The sequence below is a fragment of the Pistacia vera genome, unplaced genomic scaffold (genome assembly GCF_008641045.1).
Source record: "Pistacia vera cultivar Batoury unplaced genomic scaffold, PisVer_v2 Contig146, whole genome shotgun sequence".
Classification (NCBI taxonomy): Eukaryota; Viridiplantae; Streptophyta; class Magnoliopsida; order Sapindales; family Anacardiaceae; genus Pistacia; species Pistacia vera.
Window position 1 is genome coordinate 1383703 of NW_022195532.1, and position 22055 is coordinate 1405757.

General features: G+C 37.0%; 5 protein-coding genes across 7 annotated transcripts; 2 read left to right on the forward strand and 3 right to left on the reverse strand.

Moving 5' to 3' along the window:
• Nucleotides 1–331: 331 nt before the first annotated feature.
• Nucleotides 332–1652, reverse strand: LOC116123928 (LYR motif-containing protein 2). 2 transcript variants are annotated; one of them, XM_031409666.1, is made up of 3 exons: nt 1541–1652; nt 1248–1355; nt 332–889 (listed from the first exon to the last, which is right to left on the reverse strand). In XM_031409666.1, the coding sequence occupies exons 2-3, from the start codon at nt 1351–1353 to the stop codon at nt 747–749; spliced, it is 249 nt and encodes an 82-aa protein (XP_031265526.1). In that variant the 5' UTR covers nt 1354–1355; nt 1541–1652; the 3' UTR covers nt 332–746. The 2 variants fall into 2 exon arrangements, with proteins under 2 accessions (XP_031265526.1, XP_031265527.1); XM_031409667.1 differs by having other exon boundaries at nt 1248–1363; nt 1541–1619.
• A 1175-nt stretch (nt 1653–2827) lies between these two features.
• Nucleotides 2828–3866, forward strand: LOC116123927 (uncharacterized protein At1g76070-like). Its single transcript, XM_031409665.1, has one exon. It carries the CDS (start codon nt 2904–2906, stop codon nt 3669–3671), a length of 768 nt encoding a protein of 255 aa, XP_031265525.1. The 5' UTR covers nt 2828–2903; the 3' UTR covers nt 3672–3866.
• A 1615-nt stretch (nt 3867–5481) lies between these two features.
• On the reverse strand, nt 5482–6715 carry LOC116123898 (thioredoxin-like protein CDSP32, chloroplastic). The gene has a single exon (XM_031409639.1). The coding sequence runs from the start codon at nt 6602–6604 to the stop codon at nt 5711–5713; it is 894 nt and encodes a 297-aa protein (XP_031265499.1). The 5' UTR covers nt 6605–6715; the 3' UTR covers nt 5482–5710.
• A 1812-nt stretch (nt 6716–8527) lies between these two features.
• Nucleotides 8528–9889, reverse strand: LOC116123849 (24-methylenesterol C-methyltransferase 2). Its single transcript, XM_031409583.1, has one exon. The coding sequence runs from the start codon at nt 9792–9794 to the stop codon at nt 8709–8711; it is 1086 nt and encodes a 361-aa protein (XP_031265443.1). The 5' UTR covers nt 9795–9889; the 3' UTR covers nt 8528–8708.
• Nucleotides 9890–14062: 4173 nt separating this feature from the next.
• LOC116123848 (tetracycline resistance protein, class H) lies at nt 14063–21099 on the forward strand. Of its 2 annotated transcripts, none has more exons than XM_031409582.1 (14): nt 14063–14483; nt 17806–17917; nt 18035–18147; nt 18369–18491; nt 18562–18770; nt 18926–19001; nt 19207–19293; nt 19422–19502; nt 19640–19672; nt 19856–19909; nt 19993–20034; nt 20323–20401; nt 20477–20547; nt 20672–21099. In XM_031409582.1, the coding sequence occupies exons 1-14, from the start codon at nt 14319–14321 to the stop codon at nt 20759–20761; spliced, it is 1335 nt and encodes a 444-aa protein (XP_031265442.1). In that variant the 5' UTR covers nt 14063–14318; the 3' UTR covers nt 20762–21099. The 2 variants fall into 2 exon arrangements, with proteins under 2 accessions (XP_031265442.1, XP_031265441.1); XM_031409581.1 differs by lacking the exon at nt 14063–14483 and adding an exon at nt 16056–16475 and having other exon boundaries at nt 20672–21096.
• The last annotated feature ends 956 nt before the right edge of the window (nt 21100–22055 follow it).

A 22055-nucleotide genomic window follows, 5' to 3' on the forward strand; every position in this document is an offset into this window, starting at 1 on the left:
ATTAATTTTGGAAATATGCCAGCCCGGTTATTCTAAACTCTCCCTATCCCTTTTAAATATTTGTTAAAAGTGGGTTTTGGGTACATTTAGGTGACTTTTTTCCTTTTGGTTTTATATTACTTTTATGAATTTTGCTGATGCTTTTAACGTCAGTCAAGGCAGGTTACTACACGACTTAAGTTCTGATTAGTGTATCTTTGTCATATCATCCCTATTATGGTAATGATAGTTTGTGCCATGCGTGAAATCATATATTTGACAATTATTATGTACTTACAATTCTCAACTTACACCCCTACTGCAGATTTAAGGGAAGGTTCATTGTTTATGCTGGAGCTTGTCCTTTCCCCAATTTTGAAAGCGGGCTTATTCCAATTTTGTTCTCATTGGTCTCACATGTAATTTAATCCCATTCTCGCATGACTAAAATGAAAAGTAACAACGATATTTGGGATCAAATGCCTGCAGTTACTACAGCCATCATAACAGAACAAGGTATGAGGGCAGTTTAGCAGAGTGGATATAATATAAATCATAACAATAAACAAATTCTTAATCCGTAACAAAAAGTGAAAATTGCTAAATATTTCCACAGTTTAGAATGGCAAAAACCGGCTCCAATGAAAGATACAGAGACTAAAACTACAAAAAGTGCAAAAAACAGAACTTCCATCTTTGTAGCTTGCATTGTCATTTGTCTCAATATTCCATTAGTTTCATGTCCTTGGACGTTCCAAATGCAGTTTCTAAGAGTGACCCTGCATGTCAAGCATCTCATTCAGACGTTTTAATCTCTCTAAACCTTCACTAATCAAGTAACGAATCTTCTGTTTGTCGTTGCAGTCACGATGTTTCTCCATCTCTTCTCTCATCGTCTGCCTCAATTCAGCTGTAAATTCAAATGCAGTTTACCTAAATCCATTAGGATTTTTACCAAACATGTACAACAGGTTGCATGTTTCATATTCACTTACACCAAGTTGTTCCATTGGAATTTTAATATATGTATGTGGAAGAACTAGAATAATCTGCATCAATTTTATAAAAACAAGAAGACTGAAACTCCACTCCAGCTATTTCGTTACAAAATTGTTTTATAATTTACCTTGACCAAAAAATTCATTACTTAATTAAAGCTTTGGTCATCTTCCAAAAGTCTTATAAACAGAATTAGTTGCCTGGTCAAATCTATCATTAAGAAAATTCTTATTCAAATGAATGATTCTTTAAAGTAAAGTAAAATTCACCTCCAGCTTGTTCCGGGGCTCTTCGAGCCGTCCTTAGAGCTTGTCTGTACAACTTCAGCACTCGAGCACGGATAATAAAATCCTTCAAATCAAAGGAGAGAACCATAACTGATTCTCCTCCGCAGATATAAAATGATCAAAAACTCAGTGTGTGCCCTAAATGCAAACCAATTGAACCCTAAAATCAAATGTTCATGAAGAAAACTATATGCAAACCAGCTCGTACAACTACGATTTCATTTGGAAATGAATAGATAAACATTATACACAAAGATTATGTTGTGTGAACATACCTTGGGCTGAACGGAGATCAATCGAGGCTTGGAAGTGTAAAATGGCGTAAGAAGAAAACTCTGTCGTTTCACCTTCAGAGCTGCAGTTGAGTTGGACAGGAATATTACTTAAACCCCCCGAAGTTTTCTTCAAACACCCCTAAGGTATCAATAATTACTCTTAGACCCCATCATTAGTATTCTTTCGTTAAAACTGACGTAATGAAGGTAACAACAACACTTTACCCACACACCTTCTTATTTTTTGGTAATTGGGATATTCAGACCAGCTCGCGTGCATCTTAAGTAATTTTTGAGGTTTATTGAATATCTTACAAGCCCAATGAATCAAATGGTCTATTGAACAACCTACAAACTCAAAAGGCCAAGTCACAAATATGGTAGGTGATTACTTTGTGAGACTTGAACACAAGACTTCTGGGTAACCCAAAATTTTGTCATCCGACCACAACCTAAGTGGTTTTTACCCACACACCTTCAACAGCCCAATAACCCCCCATCTCCTCCTACCCTACAATCTCACCACCACCGCATCCCACCCCTAATAACACATCTCCTATATTCACACATCACGCACACAACACAATAATTTGTTTTGGCGACAAACTAATGGAAAATGTGTTGGCTGGCTCGATTAGTCTTAAAAGCCACATGATACATGTCTTTCTTGATTGAGAATTAAACCAAACAAATAAAGCTTTACTTTCATGTGTTCCATAACGAAGCAAACATCAATTACCAAATTAATAATATGGTGGACAATTTCATCTCAATTAATTAGCTCTCCAAATTTAGTGCCGTCAGACCAGACGAAGATTAATACTATTCAAGGCACAACATGATTACAAGTCTATCGCATATTTTATAGCAAAAAGGTTAACATCAGCGGAAACTCTCAAATATTAAATGGTGACAATTTCAAGTACTATAGAAAAAATCGGTGATTAAAATTAGGGTTTGTGATTGGTCAAACAAAACTTTGTTTAATGTAATGTCTTAAGCCATGTGTAAAGAATGATGAAAGTCTTAAATTGACGAAGTATAGGTATAAGTTGTGGATATAATTAGATAATTCAAAAATTGAGCCCGCGGAGTCGTGTATTTTGATGGCAAGATTAAATTATGTAACAAGAAGACAGAAATGCAAGCTGTATTAATAAATGAGGAAAGGTGGTGGGTAAAGAAGGTGGGCTTGCTCAGTCGACTGCACACCAATCTTCTTCTTTGACCATATCATCTGCCTTCTTGATCTTGACATTTTCAAAAATCCAACGCCTTGCAATTTTCATATCATTTTATCATCTTTCTTGGATAAGTGTATATATAAGTTGAGCAAAGCAAAGAGATTCAGAGATTTTTGAGAATGGAGAAACATGCTAAACCCAAAACCAATATCTTAAAATTTCTACCAAAAGCTTCTGCAGTCACCTTTCAAAACCTTCCTTTCAGCCCAGGTAGAGAAAAGAGATCAGATATTCACATAAACAAGCTCAAAGCTCATGCCGGTAAAGGATTCTCCGGTCCGATCATATCAATAATTCCTGATGAAGCTCGAAGAAAGTCCAAGAATGAAAGCTTTGAAGAAAACCAGGAACCCACTTCGCCGAAAGTTTCGTGCATGGGCCAAATCAAAAAACACAAGGCCAATCACAAGATGAAGATGAAACATATGAAAACGGCCTCGCTTCCTAAAGATACTAAGCCGGTAGTATCTTCTCCGCGAGAAGTAAAGAAACAGGCATCAAAGTTTATGAGACTCTTTAGTGGTGTAAAACCAGCAAGAAAATCTGATGTTTCTGATGACCATGTTCAGAAACTACCAGATAGAGCACCCGCTTTGAATCAGATGAAAAGGTTTGCGAGTGGTCGTGATGCTTTTTCCGATTTTGATTGGACGGCTCATCAGATAGCACCGCTGGATTCCGATCACCGGAATTATTATTCAGATGAAGAGAGAGGAGACAGTGATCAAGAAGAAGAAGAAGATTACATCATTCCATTTTCGGCACCTATAACTGTAGGTGGAGGAGTGGCTTTGCAGCCCAAGAAAGAAGTTAATTTATGGAAGAGAAGAACAATGAATCCACCAAGGCCTCTTCAATTGAATACGATGGTCAGAGCAAATTCATGAAGTACATTAATTCTTCATTAGGTTTTTACAGGGTTCTTCTGTTTTGTTTATCTTAGATTTGATTATGTACATATCTGTGATGAGATACGTAGATCAATTCTGAAATTTGCTTGATGATGTATCAAATCTTGTTCATATTCATACATAAATGTTTAAACACATAATTGTTATATATTCAACGTTTTTGTTTTCAATCATCCATTAGGGTTTGCTTCCAAATGAAGTGCTTGATCTAATAAGCCATCAAAATCAAAGAGAATTTGTCAATTTCCTTGTTAGGTATGCAGAGTAATTTGAATATGACTCTTAAACAAAAACTAAAATGGCATCTCTGTCAGACAAAGTCCTTTGCTTTCCTAAATGGTATTGTTTGCAAGATCAATCCAAGCTGTCATATTTTAGCCGGCTGGCGCTCGTACAATTATGAATTTATTTATCCCAATGAGTCAATACCAATTCAAAGTTTTTTGGAGGGGGGATAGAAAATAAGGCGCGGCCGCGCTTATTATTTAATTAAAAGTTGCACGTTGAATCCCCTTTAGTCAGTAAAATAACTTTATCCTGACCTGATTTGATAAACATTATCGGATGAAATTAATGCTTTAAGGTGAATGGTACTCTCCAACTTTATCTCAATGGTCATCCAATTTCTCTATCACATATGCCTAATCAAATGCTGTAATCCAACCCTGGTAATTAATTAATCGTTTGCTTGACTTTTGGTAAAGAAAAAAGCTAGCCCTTTGTAGGTATGAAATTTTGTTGACAATGAACATGATTTCAGTACTTAATTTGAGTTGAATCAGGAATGTTTGTAAATCATCTTATATTTACGAGATTACTAGTTACCGTTTACAATTGCAACGACAAAAAATCAAAGGTTTTAAAACTAGGCCCCAACTTGGCCGGTGGAATTGGTTTAACTGGGACCTGGGTTTCTAATTTTCCACTATTCATGGAAAACCCTAGAGAGGAGGATGATGATCGATGAGCAATTGGTGGTTAGGATGTTGAGGTTTTGAAGAATAGGGGTTGGTGAGTTCTAAAGGGGGCGATAGAGGCGACTTCCAGTGGGTGAAACAATCGGAAATCACAAAAATGCATGGCAGCTTGCCGACAATTGAGGACGACGATCGGTGAGCAATTGGTGGTTGGGATCTTGGAGGTTTTGAAGAGGAAGGGCCGATGGGCCTAAAGGTGGCAATAGAAGCGATTTCCGATAAGTAAAACGATCAGATATTGCCAAAATCGGGCGATAGCAACAATGGTTGCCGTTGATGATTGGTGAGGCGAACAAGTGTGAGATGAGATGAGTTTTGGTCAAGAGGTTGAGAGGGGCGTTTTCATGGTGAATGGTGATGGAGAGTGTTGTCAATGCCGGAAACATGCCATATTTGGCCTGGGTTGTCAACCACCGATTTGCATTTGAGATTTTTTTTCAAGACTTCAGACCTATAAAGACTTATATGTAATTTCTAGGAATGTTTTTGTTAGATTTAAAACCTTTTTACATGTTCAAACCACACACCCAGTGACAAAGACTTACATAAATACAATGCCTACAATTTATGACTGGAAAGGGATAATTCATTGCAGAGCAACACAAGTTTATTTGACAAAAAGGGTTCAAGAATCAATCAAACCTACATCAAATATTGATGTCATATTCAGTCTTCACATTCCAAATAATAATTTTTTCTCACAATTTTTTTAATGAACAAAACCCGATTGGACCCTTTCAAAGCATTCGTATGTATTTAAGGGAGGCACAGATTGCTTGTAGAGTAGCACCTCAATTGTAGAACGATTCTACATAATAAAACAGACAGGTAAAAGTTTTATATTAATCATCCATCACAAAGCATACGATAAACTGGTTCTACAATACCAACAGCCACCGCAATTCATCTATGAGTACAATTAAAATTTTCCTTTACCACCCCATAACTTACTATTATGTAATTTCGTAAGGCTTCAAATTAATTTCTGTATATGACCCGTTTCACTAAATTTTTTTTGCTGAAACAGTCACCTTGTTTTTAATAAGTCACTCGAACTCCTTGGTATCTAAGGATCTCCCCAATAAGCTCCCCTTTACCAGAACCCACATACCTTCCACATATTTTGCCATCTCTGATGAATAAAAATGTCGGCACCTCAATCACGTTCATGTCCTTCAAGAACTGCATGCAGCTATCATTCTCATCACCGTTCATTCTTGCGAAAACCACTGAATCCATCTGCCTGGACAACTTTAGAACCGTTGGATATACCTTGACGCATGGTCCACAATGCTTCAACCCCACATCAAGAACAAGCAGCTTATTATCAACCTTATGTTCTTCGATTAACTTCTCAACATCTTCTCTGCAATGCAACTGTACCACAGCTGAATGATTATCACCATAGTACAGCACATCTCCAACAAGCTGATCCGGGCCAATCGCTTCTTCTTCATGAATTTTCTCCATGCTTTTATAAAAGCTGAAGTGTGGAACGTTGTCTATCTTCTCTCTTTTGCAAAGTTCTCTGGTTTTCTCTGATTCATCGCCCATGACAAGAAGAAACTCCACGTCGCTGCATTGCTTGCTAAGATTAACCATAAAAGGGTAGATTTTACTGCTTTCGTCACTCCGAGTAGCAGCATATTCTACCACAACAAGCTTGTTTTTGGCTTTTTTTAAGGCTTCATCAAATTCTTCTATGCTATGGACTTTCTGTACTCTCTCATCACTTGCAGACTTTTTAGTCCCAGGAACAGCTGTAGCCTTTACTATGAAGTTTGTTCGGTTTAGATCTAGTTTCGTTGCTAGAGATTTCGGTTTGGTGACAAAGGGTAACAAAAAGGAATTGCTGAAGGAAATAGGAGTTATTTTACGGGTGGTCGACAGAGACGAAGGTAGTTTGGAAATGAAATTAGTAACGGCAGCCATAGCAGGGGAGAGGGAAGAGGTGCTGAGTAACAGTAATGAAGGAGAATTGACTTATGGGAAAGTATGGGGCTTCAGAGAAAAGCAGAGAGATATGATAGAGAAGCTAAGGATTTTATCAAGAAAATCTCACTAATCAGTAATGGAGTCCACTCGTTTGGTTTGTGGATTATAATTATCCATATTTGAATATCTTCGCCAGGAAAAGATCTTGGTTATGTGGCCAGCTATATCTTTTTCTTTTCTTCTCTTTTCCATTTTTATTTACACAGAAACATGTACGGGTCATGCAGGGCCTGGAGTCCAAATTTGTTTTTACGATAATAAGGCCCAAATCTTGATGTACTCTTGAGTTTTTCCACAAAGCAGCAAATGGCCCGAGATCCTAGTGTGGCACGTATGGCACTTGATTTAACCATCCTGTGTTTTATTAAAGAATTTAAAGTCTGAAAACTCATAAGTCCGATGATAATTTGGTATGCCTTTCTAAGTTTTATATAGTAAACCAGTTATCTTGGGATTGCACATTAAGGATGATCACTCTGTAAGAACAAGAGCAATTCTAAATACAAATGTTACAGATTGATTAGGCCTTAAATGTCATGAATTTTTCTTATGACAAGTGTTCTCTTAACACCTAGAGTAATTTCCAACACATAAATTATAAGAATCACTAAATATGTAGTTGGGCGAGAATGGTTGGAGGAGTGGCCTTTTGGAGGTCAGGAGAAGCCATAAAAATATATCTGAAAATACAGCAAGTAACCATTAAGGAAAATTATTACAAGGAATCACCTATAGAGAGATTAGTTACTTGAACTGTCTCCGGGATTGATGGTAAATCTTGAGGTTTCCCAATTCACACAACAGCCAAAATGCTATATTTCTGAATTTCATTAGAGTCATTGGCAGAGCAGGCCACCTGAAACCAATAAATCCTTCATAATCTTAACCCTTCCAAGGCATAACCTGATTTGGAGTTGAGACAAATTACCTTTTGTCAGTTTCAAGCATCAGTTTAAGATTTTGGATTCGGATCTTCCTTCTATTGTTTCAAATAATTTATTCATTATTCAAATTGTAACAATTGACTACTACCACACAAACTAAACGGGGCAACTACCACATAAATTGAATGCTCTGCAGTGTTTACCAACTCAATTTACTGCCAAACCCTTCATTTATTCTCTTCTACAAATCTCTCCTGTTTGCCCCGTGATAGTGGATACTCAGTTTCAGGCAAGCCCCTCCCTCTACCTGCCTTAAAATTCAGTGTCTATGACATACAAATTGAAGGCCATGCTCGTCAATGGCTTATACGAAAGATCCATTCAATAATTAAATATGTTACACGTATCGCATAGAGCCATACAGAAGATGAAATTGTTAGGTTAAAAGTCTTAAGACAGAGGGACATAAGAAGGTAACAATGTTGAAAGATCCAAAGTAAGGAATGGCCCACATGTCGGCCTCCTATATGTAGCCCCTTCAACGCCTGAAAACTACAGCATAATATGCCAAACATCACAAAAGGTTAAACGATTTGGCGGGGTATTGACTTCATAAATATGACAATACAGTAAAAGTCAGTAACCCAGTGGTCGCCACCTAAGCACTTCACATAAGTGCCTAAACTATCCATGTGCGTGTCATCTACTCTCTCAGTCTCTCTACTTCTCACTTGCACATACTTCCAAGAATCCCCACCCTAACAGATCATAGATCTACACCGTTTATTTCACTTTTTTTTTTTGGTCTGTCTGGCGGAAAATCCCAGAAGCAAACAGCTTTTACTCACAGATCCTGCAACTCCACACTCACATTTTACATACATCCATAATCCAACAGATTCCAACCATTCTAAGAGACAATTATTTGAATTAATAGAGAGACCTCTCCCTAGCTATGTCAAACAATTTTAAAATCAAAATCCAACAACCCAATTTAAATAAAATTTAAAAAGAAAAGGATACATGGTGATGATAATAAGTAAATTAACAGGAAAATCAAAAACCTAGAAAAAACAACTAAATTAACTAGAGGTGGAATAGAGATACTCCAAAACACACCTCAAAACATTGGCCTAGGCTTGGGTGGGTTGGTTCAGCTAAGATGAAGATTTTGGAGCCTCAGGTTTTCTGAGGAGAATCATGTGCATCGGAGTGAAAATTCCAGTATCACCACCTCTGGTCAAATAGTCAGCCGTCTTAAAAAGCATCTCATGAACATCAACTGTTCCTTTTGGTGCAATCCCCAATGCAGCAAGTATTGTAACCACAATGTGATTCCTCCAGTAAGCGATCCTACCCATCTTCAGTCTGGTCCACCATGGCTGAGCTGGTGGTTTAGCCAGATCCTTCTCCTTCACCACTTCAAACCCAACCTTTTTTGCTGTCTCGGCAATATCACCGTAGCTTCTAAGCCCAGGCAAAGCATCTCCTCTTTCAATCCCTTGAATGATCTCCACGTGTTCAGCGTTGTCTCCTCTGTACTTGTCAGTTGTAACCCACTCGTACGACACGTAGAGAGATCCAGGTTTCAAAACCCTAAACACCTCCGCATATACATCTTCAAGCTTCGGCGCGTGACATGTTGCTTCGATGGAGTACGCGCCGTCAAAGCTGTTGTCAGGGAAAGGCATCTCAAGAAAGTTTCCACAAACAACCTCACAAAGCGAATCTAAACCCGCTTTCTTGTTATGTAAACGAGCGCGATTCACCTGGTAGTCATTGATTGTGATGCCCACCACTTTAGCCCGCGAGTGGGCGGCGATGGCACGCATGGGCCCACCAACGCCGCATCCAACGTCCAGGATACGCTGTCCTGGCTTGACATCGATGAGATCAACGGCCATCTCTTCGTGGATGCGCGTGGCATCACGGTGCGACTTGCCAGGGATGGAGGGAGAGAAGTGAAAGGACTGACCCCATCCCCATTCGTAAATGTCGGTGACTAAGTTATAAAAAGTATCCACAAAATCCGGAACTTTCTCGGCGGTCTCGATCTCTTTGGGGCGGCGGAAGAAAGACCAGTATTGCTTGTAATTGTCTTGGACTTTCTCGGCTGAGATCGAGCCTCCCGATAGATCGACAGCTCGTTTGCCCTTTTGTTCAGCAGGGCCTAATATACAAACGAACCAGAAGAGACCACCAGCTAGGAGAGCCCCGGTACAGAAGAGAGCAAGAGAGTCCATTAAGTGAGAAGTGAAACGAGAGAGAATGAGAGAGAGAAATAAATAGAGGAAACGCAAGTCTCGCGTCTCCTATGTTATCCCGTTTGTCAAGGAGAGTAATATGTGTAGGGATTTAAGTAGACTGAAAAAATCACGCGCTATGCGCGTGATAGGTTGCTTTACCCATGAGCACGTGGAACCCAAACAAGGAAATTGACGTGGGCTTATTTTGAAGCTCAAAAATCAAAAGGCATGTACATTTACAATCAAACCCTCCTTTACTATATTTTTGGTTCCATTTTCATTATTAAGATATGAATTTTAATTATCACAATCAAAATAGAGCAATAAAGAGATTTGTTGAACAGATTTTTTCATTTAATACAAATTAATATATAGTCATTAATGGACCTCGTATGGGTCCGTTCAAAGGGATTTATTGGTTTAAATAAATGTAATTGCTACGTAGACATGTTGTATGTTATGTCATGTGTTTTTATTTTATTTTATTTTATTTTATTAATTTTTATTTATGTTCTGTCGGGGACCCTTGACAGATTGTATGTAAATATGGATCAGAAGCTTTGTGCTGTGTCGTGGGCCTATGGCTGTGGAAGTGTGGATTGTGTAGCTCAGAATGAGGACGTGTCAGTTGTTTGATTTGTCAAAATCTATAACGTCTAATGCATATCTCACTTTTGACATCTGACGGTTCTTAAGTCTTTAACACAAAATTTTAAGACCATACCGAACTCTGTTGTAGGCTTCATTACATGTGATCATCTCCCTGGATATCATACAGTTGGCAATGTCAAAAAAAATCAGGCTTCTCCGCTCAAATCTCAATCCGTGATCCGTGCAAAACGGAATACAGTTTTAATAAATAAATAAAGGAGGATATTTTTGTTAGGAAATGAACTGAATAACAGATGTATGTTCACCTGCATTCATTACCTACAAGAATCTTTTAAGATTGTTTTAATATTTTTCTCACGTGCTGTCATGACATGTTTGGCATAGTTAATTCGCATAATGGGCTGGCGAAATGGCATCATCAGAGCCAGAATAGCCAACCACTCAACACTCAAAACTACACTCACTCCGTCCCTTGAGAAGCAATTTTGTACTACTAATCCATTCAAAGTTAGCCGGCCGTGGCTATCGCTATCCCAACTCCCAACTTGTATAGTCTAGGCAATCTGTTTGGACATAAGACATTGATTATTTAACTATGTTATTAAAAAATTCCAATTTGAGTATTAAACCATTAAGAAAGATAATTTCAACTTTATCTTGATAATTAATTTTGTCCTAGATAGTTATGTAATCTGATATTGAGGCCGCCCGTGTTGATTTTACTTTCGATATGTCCAATCACGCAAAATTTTGTTTTTTTCTTCAACATACATATATTATTATTGCAAGAAGATAGGATTTTAATTTCTTGGCTACTATGAATTGTTTTCAATTAAAAAAAAATTAATATTACTGAGGGCATGTTGTAAAAATTGAAGTAAAAAACAAAGAAATTAAATATCTCTCTGGCTAAATTATAACGGGAGAAATGTGCTTGCTTGAATTTCCAAAGTTTGACATAATTTTCTGCCCATTTTTAAGTTAGAAAAGTGTGGGATGTTTTGGCTTGCTCTCTCTTTGTATGTCTATTGAAAAACTATATAATAAATAATACAATTGTGCTCTATTTGTTTCTAGATACAATTTGATGTCTTTTAGGAAAACTATTTAATAAATTATACAATTATAAACATGAATAGAATTATAGAAATACAATTAAAAATTGAAATATAAATCCTATTATAAATATAATATCTCATATCTTATCTATATTTATAGGGCATGTAAGTTTTATGAAACATCATGTATTAAGTTAAGCGTAGTTAAAAATTATAATTATTTTTTATTTATGGTGTTGTGGGTAACGTAGATATAATTGGTCACATCGTATCTCTTTATATATTCTTATTTTGAATATTTTTCGTTCACAAAAAGAAGAAAGAAAAAAAAAAAAAAGTTAATTCTGATTTCTCAGTAGAAGGTCCCCAGCTCTCTTCCAGTATCTGCTCACAACTGAAAAAAGCTGATACTTATGGCTGTGGGTGAGTGGGGTGCTGAGACAAGTTGCTGCTTTCCCACTGGACATTGAAATAATGAATATATATTACTTTGTTGAAATTGTCAAAAGAAATTAACCATTAGTAGGTAGCTAGGACTAGGAAACTGTTTTTAGGAGCACTTTCAGATGGGTATCTGTTGTGTAGTGTTAGCACTCACGTGGAACCTTCGTAGTAAAAGCAGCTTTCACTTTGCTGATTTGTACTTCATTTTCCTGGAAAATCAAAAAGCAGTCCAAAAGACACTTTTTTGCCTTTGGATGTGTGAAATTTTAACATCTTTCACCTTTCTTTTCCTTTGTTACATGAAAAGTAGCAAGGGATATCCCATCTTCATCTCCTTTTTCTTTTTAACAAATGAAATCCCTCATAGCCCCATGGAAAATTTAATAAATAAAAAAAATCCACTAAGGCCCCATAGTCTTTGACAAATTGGGATATTTATGAAAAATTCTTGAAAAAAAAATGGCGACTGTGATTCTGGTTGAGCCCACGATTTGAAAATTGTGATTAATCGCTTAAAGGCCTCAATTTGTAGAGAAAGGCATCATCTTGTTCTTATAGTTATGGTAAAGGTAACATTTTTGAAGTTACAAAAAAGATTGAAAGAGGAGAGTCATGATGATGACAAATATAGTACCACGATAATTGAGAAGGGAAGGCACATGACTTGGCCCCCTTTTTACTCATGGCTAACACGAGCTAAACTCCAAAACCAAATATGAATGAGGCTGACATGACCAGAAAGCTATGAGGTTTTGATAATCCCATCGTCTGTTGTAACCCACTAAAGACTCCAAATAACGCATGCCTTTAATAGCTGTCACTGTACCAAAAAAGATCTCGGACCCCTGCTGCATTCAAGTATAAGAACAAGAACCAAACTCATTGGTTCAAATCGGGTTGGGCCACCTGATAATTTTGCAGAGCTCCATTGATTAGGTATGTTAGTTGGTTATATGCTAAAATTGGTGAAATTCCTTTGCTAATTCAAATGTTTTAGAATCCAAAACAACCATCACAAACAAGCACAAAATGAAATGATTTGTAAAAGTAAGCGCCACCCAGTGGCCAACCATCGTGTGCCATTATGTATTAGCTAAAAAAAAGAAGCACTCGAGTTAGACAACTTAGATTTTATTTAGGAAAATACTACACTTATCGATTCTGGAAACCAACCGCGTTGCACTCCACGATGGAGAGACGGTTTGCAGAATTAGTAAGTATAGTCTTGCTCTTTTATTTATTTTTCCATTTTAAAAGAATTTCAACAAATCTTGTGATACTGTGGGATTCTTCTTTGGGGTCATATATGGCCCAATATTATTCTATAGGGCTGACTCTGTTATATTCATAACCATGAGTTTAGCTGTTCATAAAGCTGGGCCTAAGACGTAACTCTCTCTATTTTCTGTACATTGAAGCCCATTTTGTTTGTTTCGTACTGAAACAGCGTTGACTTCAAACATTCCGAATGGCAAGAGTGGACTCAGTGATTCAGCCTATGAGTAAATTCAAGCCCATTTGTTTCGGAATGAAATTAGGTTCGATTCAAGCCATCCGAACGGCAGGAGCGGACTCCATGTTCAGCCCATGAGCAAAATGAAGAGCAGACGCCCATAGACAAACAACATCAACATGTCCAAACAGTGATACGTACATAAAATGATGCGTACTTAACTACTTATGCTGTATCGTAGACTCTTCGGCAAAGTGTTATAAACACGGAATGCCTGGACATTGTTTGTCAAAAACGGAATAAAAATGTCACTGCTCTTCACCCTTGGGCAAATACTGTTTGGACAATCGCACTGAAAGTGAGATTGCTAACTATGGTTTGTTCGGCTAGTTAGGTGTTTGATTATTGCCTAAATCAAACTTGTACGTTTCATTGCGTAATAACATAGTGCATGCGTCTAAAGGGGCCCGAATTTGAACTTTGAGCTTAATCCTTGCATGAACTTACAAGCTACGCATCCTTCATTTTTGTCTCTTTTTTCTTTATTGCTCTTTTTTCGTCATTTCACCTTTCGGCTGTCAAAAATAAAAGTATGAACCGTATATGTCTCATATGACAGACCCAGATAACTACAGATAGACCTATTTATGCACAGAAAGACAGATTATAAAACTTTCTATTGTTTGGACGGATTCATACGCTGAAGATGGTTGGGCAGTCACTATCTAAGTTGAAAGCATACCGTCACTGTATCTTTTGCTTTTAAAAAATTTAAAAATTGATACTTGAACAATAAGAGCGATGTCAAATAGCAAAGCATACATTTCACTTGTTCTTTAAATAACCGTTCTTTGTTGCTTTAAGTGATATCAGGCAGTGACTGAGTTCCAGTCGGTGAGAGAGGGTTGGCTTTTTTTCTTTTGCTATCTTTCGTTTAATTCTTGTCGGAGAAACATGGCTAAGACATTCGGGTTGAGCCATCTTTTCATGACCATTTTTCTCCATCACTTCTCCACATTCATGGTGATCCCCGCCATTACCGATGTTACAATGTCTGCGCTTTGTCCCGGAAGAGATGAATGTTCATTGGCCATTTACCTGACGGGATTTCAACAAGCGGTATTTAATTTCTTTTCACCCAATTACCTTTTGCTTTAATTGTTTTATGTTCTAGTTTTCAGCTTGATCGGTTCATCATTTTTCATTTCTCCTGCAACGAAGCTTCATGCATGGTCAACCGCACTTACGATTAAACAGATAACATAATATATATGTATGCATATGAATATAATTTAGTTTATGACTTCATTGCTGTGGCGCAGCTGAAATTTTGATGATTATATACTTCATTACATCTTAATCTTCAATTGATGATCATGGTAAATAATTAAGTTAGAGAACATAAAAATCATAATCAAGCTTGTTTGCCAAACATACTCACAAAAGAACAGGGTGTATATATGTCTTTTCATATGAAATTTCCGTTGAGTTTCCATTGGAGTGCTTTTTGGTATATGGACAAACTGCTAGAGGCCAAAGGTCAAGGTTAGTTAATTTTCAGCCTTGGTTAAAATCCAATCCTCTTGGATTTATCTGTCCATTGCATCACCTAACAGAAATTTCCCGATGATGGGATGCATTTACTGCTCCGTACCAAAATGTCCGTCTTGCTTTGTGAAATACAAAGTTATGTTTGAAATTTTCACCTAGCTCTGGCTATTGCATTCTCCACCCCAACTAAAAAGATTATACGGCTTACAAAATAATTCTCTTTTATGTCACTGCCTAAACTTACACGCATTGTTAACACCGTTCATTCGTCCTATTTCCTCTTCTCTGTAGTTAACTCCATCGTCATTCTACCAAGCTCATCTGGTAAAAAAGTTTATATATTATTGTCAGNTGTTCATAAAGCTGGGCCTAAGACGTAACTCTCTCTATTTTCTGTACATTGAAGCCCATTTTGTTTGTTTCGTACTGAAACAATGTTGACTTCAAACATTCCGAATGGCAAGAGTGGACTCAGTGATTCAGCCTATGAGTAAATTCAAGCCCATTTGTTTCGGAATGAAATTAGGTTCGATTCAAGCCATCCGAATGGCAAGAGCGGACTCCATGCTCAGCCCATGAGCAAAATGAAGACCAGACGCCCATAGACAAACAACATCAACATGTCCAAACAGTGATATGTACATAAAATGATGCGTACTTGACTACTTATGCTGTATCGTAGACTCTTTGGCAAAGTGTTATAAACACGGAATGCCTGGACATTGTTTGTCAAAAACGGAATAAAAATGTTACTGCTCTTCACCCTTGGGCAAATACTGTTTGGACAACCGCACTGAAAGTGAGATTGCTAACTATGGTTTGTTCGGCTAGTTAGGTGTTTGATTATTGCCTAAATCAAACTTGTACGTTTCATTGCGTAATAACATAGTGCATGCGTCTAAAGGGGCCCGAATTTGAACTTTGAGCTTAATCCTTGCATGAACTTACAAGCTACGCATCCTTCATTTTTGTCTCTTTTTTCTTTATTGCTCTTTTTTCGTCATTTCACCTTTCGGCTGTCAAAAATAAAAGTATGAACCGTATATGTCTCATATGACAGACCCAGATAACTACAGATAGACCTATTTATGCACAGAAAGACAGATTATAAAACTTTCTATTGTTTGGACGGATTCATACGCTGAAGATGGTTGGGCAGTCACTATCTAAGTTGAAAGCATACCGTCACTGTATCTTTTGCTTTTAAAAAATTTAAAAATTGATACTTGAACAATAAGAGCGATGTCAAATAGCAAAGCATACATTTCACTTGTTCTTTAAATAACCGTTCTTTGTTGCTTTAAGTGATATCAGGCAGTGACTGAGTTCCAGTCGGTGAGAGAGGGTTGGCTTTTTTTCTTTTGCTATCTTTCGTTTAATTCTTGTCGGAGAAACATGGCTAAGACATTCGGGTTGAGCCATCTTTTCATGACCATTTTTCTCCATCACTTCTCCACATTCATGGTGATCCCCGCCATTACCGATGTTACAATGTCTGCGCTTTGTCCCGGAAGAGATGAATGTTCATTGGCCATTTACCTGACGGGATTTCAACAAGCGGTATTTAATTTCTTTTCACCCAATTACCTTTTGCTTTAATTGTTTTATGTTCTAGTTTTCAGCTTGATCGGTTCATCATTTTTCATTTCTCCTGCAACGAAGCTTCATGCATGGTCAACCGCACTTACGATTAAACAGATAACATAATATATATGCATGCATATGAATATAATTTAGTTTATGACTTCATTGCTGTGGCGCAGCTGAAATTTTGATGATTATATACTTCATTACATCTTAATCTTCAATTGATGATCATGGTAAATAATTAAGTTAGAGAACATAAAAATCATAATCAAGCTTGTGTGCCAAACATACTCACAAAAGAATAGTGTGTATATATGTCTCTTCATATGAAATTTCCGTTGAGTTTCCATTGGAGTGCTTTTTGGTATATGGACAAACTGCTAGAGGCCAAAGGTCAAGGTTAGTTAATTTTCAGCGTTGGTTAAAATCCAATCCTCTTGGATTTATCTGTCCATTGCATCACCTAACAGAAATTTCCTGATGATGGGATGCATTTACTGCTCCGTACCAAAATGTCCGTCTTGTTTTGTGAAATACAAAGTTATGTTTGAAATTTTCACCTAGCTCTTGCTATTGCATTCTCTACCCCAACTAAAAAGATTATACGGCTAACAAAATAATTCTCTTTTATGTCATTGCCTAAACTTACACTCATTGTTAACACCGTTCATTCGTCCTATTTCCTCTTTTCTGTAGTTAACTCTATCGTCATTCTACCAAGCTCATCTGGTAAAAAAGTTTATATATTATTGTCAGCCGTCCATGTACGTTTTACCGAAATCTGTATATAAAACTAAACCACCACAATTTTCCACGATGGGCCAGCTCCCATTTGAGTTGGTTGTCGTTTTCTCAGTTACTGTTCTTGGCCTAGTGTTGGTTTTGTTCTCATGTGGAAATGGATTATTGGGTGTCACCCTTTTCCTTTTTTTGGGCTTCGATATTGACATAGATATTAATATATTATATATAAATGGCTCTATACCTTTAATTGCAACAGCAACTTCTATTATCTTATTCATATTTACTTGTGCTTTGCTATACTATTAACTTCAACATCAAGATGGTAAATGTAACTTAAAGTCAAATTTAACTGTAGTCTTTGTATTGACTGTTACTGAATGATTAAATCTCTCTCTATCTCGTGAATGAAACTTCCCATCTGTTTCAAAATAGAAGGCATCCATCCTTTTTTGCTCTTGACTTTCAGTGTGACCGATATGACATATTAAAAAATTGCCCAGAGCACCCAATAACATTTTCTTATTCATATCATGACTTAAAGAAAGCATTATAAACGCAGATTATAGGGCTGGGAACTCTTGTGATGATGCCTTTGGTGGGGAATCTCTCCGACAAATATGGAAGGAAAGCTTTGCTCACGGTTCCAATGTGTCTCACCATAATTCCATTAGGTGCGTATGCAATTCACTCTACACATATTTTTTGTTTCCCTTAAAATTTGGCAAAAAACCTGGGTTTGTTTTGACAGCTGAAGTGAAGTTCACTTCTCTTTTTCTTTTGACTTTCAGCCATATTGGCTTACAGCAGGACGAGGGGTTTCTTCTACGCCTACTACATTCTCAGGACTCTCACTGCCATGGTTTGTGAAGGAAGTGTCCATTGCCTTTCTCTTGCTTATGTGGTAATTAATCAACTCTCCCTCTTTTTAACTTCATGACATTATTGCCTAGCTCTTACGTTTATGACTCTTGTTTGTTAACACTGAGAGTGACCCGAATGTATTTAATTGGGCTTTGAGTTTAGGCTAGGCCCGTGAAGATTCTATTTGCCTAAACATAACCGTTTTTTTTTTTAAATTTCCCTCCCCAATTTTGGAGTTTTATTCCATCTCAAAAATTTCAGGCAGACAATGTTCCAGAAGGGCGACGAGCTTCTGTGTTTGGAATATTATCTGGGATGGGATCGTGTGCTTTCGTCTGTGGAAACGTATCCACTCGTTTCCTTTCCACTTCCTCCACTTTCCAGGTATATTACCTCTCTCTTTCTCCTGTTAATTTTATAATGTGATTCCATTTAATTCACTTTGCTTTATCAGGTTGCTACATCAGTGGCTATTGTAGCTGCATTGTATATGAGGATTTTCCTCCCGGATTCAATCAGGGATGGAAGTTTGTATACTCCAATACTCTCAAAGGGGAAAGCAGACATTAATTGTCCAGTGGAAGAGAAAGATTCAACTGACAAAGTTCAACTATTCGAAGGACTTCCTTCTATTGAGGATATGGTCTTCTTGTTGAAGAGCAGGTCATTATTGTGAATTCGTTCATTTTGATATTGATAATTTCAATTTATTAGTTAGTGCCTTAGAGTCGTCTTTCTTTGATGTCTATCCTTTATTTCTAATCTCAATATTTACATTGACTTTCTTTTTTGACTGACAATACATACCAAATTTTCAGCACAACATTTTCACAGGCTGCAGTAGTTGCATTTTTCAGTAATCTTGCTGATCTTGGTCTCCATGCTTCAATGATGGTACGTTTTCTTTGCCAACTAAATAAAAATGGGTTCGGTTTATTCTAGGCTGAACTAGTTTGTGCACTTTTTAAATTGTCCCTAAACATTTTAGCGTAACAGCTGTTGCTTGTAGCAGATATATATAGCAAGTTGTCACATTCAGTCTGTTATGCACATAAGGAGATGTATGGGCATGGATTTGATTTTAATGTTTTCTATGCAGTACTACTTAAAGGCCAAGTTTCACTTCAACAAGAATCAGTTTGCTGACTTAATGGTGATTTCAGGGATTGCAGGGACTATATCTCAGGTTTGCCTTGTATTGATTAGTACCGATCATGATTGCCATTCCTTTTGATTGTTATTCCATTTGTTTAATTTTTGTTGCAATATCTTCATTCTTCCTTGGTGGATTTGAGAAGTGAAACATTTTTGCAGCTACTTCTGATGCCCATATTGGCTCCTGTTCTAGGAGAGGAGAGACTGCTTTCAATTGGACTCCTATTTAACTGTGCTCATGTATGCAACTCGCTGCCTTTTGCTAAGCATACCGTTCTCCTATTATATTGTATTGTTTGTTGCCTTTTCACTTGCAGAAAAATGTAATTATAACACTTAAAACCCCCCTATTTGATAGTTTATTGGTTTGAATGCAGATGTTTCTGTACAGCGTTGCGTGGTCCGTCTGGGTACTTTTTCTTTGCTACTTCACTGACAATCACAAGTTTCTTAATTTTCTGGACCATCTGTTTTCTCTTCTTTCACACTATATTGATAATTACCAATTATATTGTTTCGTTTTTTGTATTAAACTTTAGATAACTTCAGTTACATCTTAGTTGTTATCATTGTTAACATTTTGAATATGACAGGTTCCTTATGCAGCTGCTGTATTCTCCATTTTTTTCGTTTTTGCACATCCTTGTGTAAGCTTCTTACTGCACTTCTCGTTACAAAAAACAAACTTTGGTTTAAGAATTGTTTTTTGAGTAATTTTGGTAATGTGCAGATGCGGACCATTGTATCTAAACAAGTTGGGTCCTGTGAGCAGGTATTTATGTTTGGGGTTGATTTGCACTTTATGCGCATTATCTTGGTCAATATCAGACTTGAAATCATATTCATAACAGACCAAAATGATAAAAACATGTACCTTCCAGCTGACTTCTGAAAATAACTAAGAGAAAATCTAAGATTTGATTTCTGACAAATTCAATCTTGGCATGCTTAATTGAATGTCTTGCTGTCAGCGAGTAATTTTCCCTTCTCAAGACTACTTTCATATAGAAACCACTCCCTTTTGCACTTATTCTTTTATTGTAATTTTTTTGGTATTCAGGGGAAGGCTCAAGGTTGCATTTCGGGCATTTGTTCCTTGGCTAGTGTTGTTTCTCCCTTAGCTTTTTCCCCTCTAACAGGTGAATGCAGATTCACCCTTGTATAATTTAAAGCTAAATTTTAATTAAGACTAATACATTAAAACTTTATTTCAGCTCTGTTCCTGTCTGAAAGAGCACCCTTCAATTTCCCTGGTTTCAGTATTATGTGCATCGGATTTGCTTCGGTAAAAACTTTTACACTCTGATGAAATTTTTCTGATTGCCCTTTTACTTGCATGCATATCTGCATTTCAGACTTATTGATTTTGGTTGTGGGAACCAATCACCAAGAGAAATTTTTTTGTGTAGATGATAGCCTTCATTCAGAGTATCATGATAAGGGCAGCTCCTCGAATCCCATTTCAGAGAGTCAGCTGTTGCAACCCTGCTCTGGCCTAGTCTTGGGGATGTGATTTTTAGAGCTTAAATCATTCCTAGCAGTCTAAAATCTTCCTGTTGGGCCTCACTATACTCCAAATCTTTCAATGAGGCCAACATATTTAAGAGAAGTATGAGATTTTTAAGTTATCAAACATCAGAATTTTCCACAATGCTGGAGTCTAATTGTAGAAGCACTCCATTTTGACAATTCCTGTGTTATATCACAGATTGCATATTTATATAGGCTAAAACGATGCTGGTTATGGACCATTGTATAAGGAATCAGTTGAATTTCCTTCCCTGTAAAATGCGTTTGATCACACCTGTATCTCAGTCGTTCACATGCCTCTTTCATATTTTAAAAACATAGACGTGGGAGTAGTTCCTTTCTTCACTCAAATCACACATCATCACATGATTAAGAAAAACATGCATTATTGACTAATCAAAATTTTCATGGTTATAATATTAAATCATAAATAAAATATATGGGTTTTCTCGATGAGTGTCACAAGCCACAATAGGGTGAAGCAAAAGAATCACACGTATAGATTAAACCCATTACGTTTTCACGTGATTGACTGCTTTAAATAATAATATGCCACATGTTGCCTCCATTTGAATTAGATTAAACGACCCAAGGTTTGGTCTAATGATATTTTCTACTCAAAAAGTTTCAAAATACAACTTTATTACTCATTGCATAGTTTTATTAGTAGATTTCATTATAAAGAAAGGCATAATGGTCGAAAGTTCGTTATAAGTGATGGCAAGATGGTCGATTAACATTAATTTCGTTTTTCTCATTTTTCTTCTTATTTCTTTGGCCAGTTGCTTCTCCTTTTTCTTCTTTTGTAGTCGTTGACATTTTGCATTGATCTTTATCAATTTTCTCATCGAAACTAACATATTTAATCACCATTTTCTCATTTTCATAACTCTCCAGCTGGAATGACCTTTTCCAAGTCGTATTTGGCATTTTCTTTAGCGATTGCACAACCTCTGTTTTCAGGTCCGATTATGACCAAAATCGGTGGCGTTGGCTTGCCCTTTCCCCACCACTAATTCCCTGACCTCCATACTCCAAAACCCCTTTGACTATTGCCTGATTGCTCCCACCTTTGCCCATTGCCGTTTGGATTAGGGTTTTGCTGCTTCCAACTGAATTCTGACCAAATTTGGTGGCCAAAATCCAAGCCATCACCACCCTACTACCCACTTGCTGATTGTTCATCATCCGAGTTACATTGCCGCCTATCGCCACTTACGGTCTAGATAATAATAATAAAAAAAATTAAATCAAATAGTGAAG